This window comes from Neophocaena asiaeorientalis, unplaced genomic scaffold (genome assembly GCF_003031525.2).
Source record: "Neophocaena asiaeorientalis asiaeorientalis breed wild unplaced genomic scaffold, Neophocaena_asiaeorientalis_V1.1 scaffold918, whole genome shotgun sequence".
Taxonomy (NCBI): domain Eukaryota; kingdom Metazoa; phylum Chordata; class Mammalia; order Artiodactyla; family Phocoenidae; genus Neophocaena; species Neophocaena asiaeorientalis.
Window position 1 is genome coordinate 225322 of NW_020174132.1, and position 746 is coordinate 226067.

Here is a 746-nt window from a genome sequence, read left to right on the forward strand (position 1 = left end):
AGTGACCTCACAGGGTGCTCCCCGACCAATGAGAGCCCGGACTATGGTCGCTACGATACGGAGGAGGGGCCTGAGAACACCGGTTGTCTTGAGATGTTGGGACCAGCAGGCACAACCGACTGCCCCTCATCCCGCCGCACCTCATCCCAGTGGACCGCAGAGCGAGGCCGTCGCAGAAAGCACGCCCAACGGCCAGCATGCCAGGGAAGAGGGGCCATCGAGGGTCACCCGGTCGCCGCTCCCACACCGCCCGAGCCGAGCTGTCCTTCTCCGTGAGCCACATGGAGCACCTCCTGCGGGAGGGCCACTATGCCCAGTGCCTGAGCTCGTCCGCACCCGTCTACCTAGTGGCCATCATCCAGTACCTGGCGGCCAGGGTCCTGGAGCTGGTGCGCCATGAGGCCCAGAACAGCGGCAGGAGGCGCCTCACTCCGGAGCTGGTGGACTTGGCGGCCCACAGCAATACGCTGCTCAGCGACTTGTTCAGGACTATAACACCATCTCCCAGGTGGCCCCGGCCCAGCCCTAGCTGCCCAACGACACCTGGGTCCCCGGCCCCCAGGGGCGCGGCCGTCAGGCGCCAGGCCCGCTCACCGACCGACCACACAACCCGGGCGGCCCCGGCCTGCCCGCCGCCTTGGGCACAGTCACTGCGAGTCAATAAAGTGTTTCAAGAGACCCCCTGTGCATGCTTCACTCACTTGGAGTGGGAGGTGGTGGTGGTGGGACACCCCTCCTGGGAGGGA

At 66.6% G+C, this 746-nt stretch overlaps 1 protein-coding gene across 1 annotated transcript; it reads left to right on the top strand.

Moving 5' to 3' along the window:
* The first annotated feature begins 197 nt into the window (after positions 1-197).
* Positions 198-529, top strand: H2AB2 (H2A.B variant histone 2). Its single transcript, XM_024754706.1, is given in 2 exon segments — positions 198-491; positions 494-529. Coding segments are annotated over 2 exon segments (330 nt in total).
* Positions 530-746: the final 217 nt, after the last annotated feature.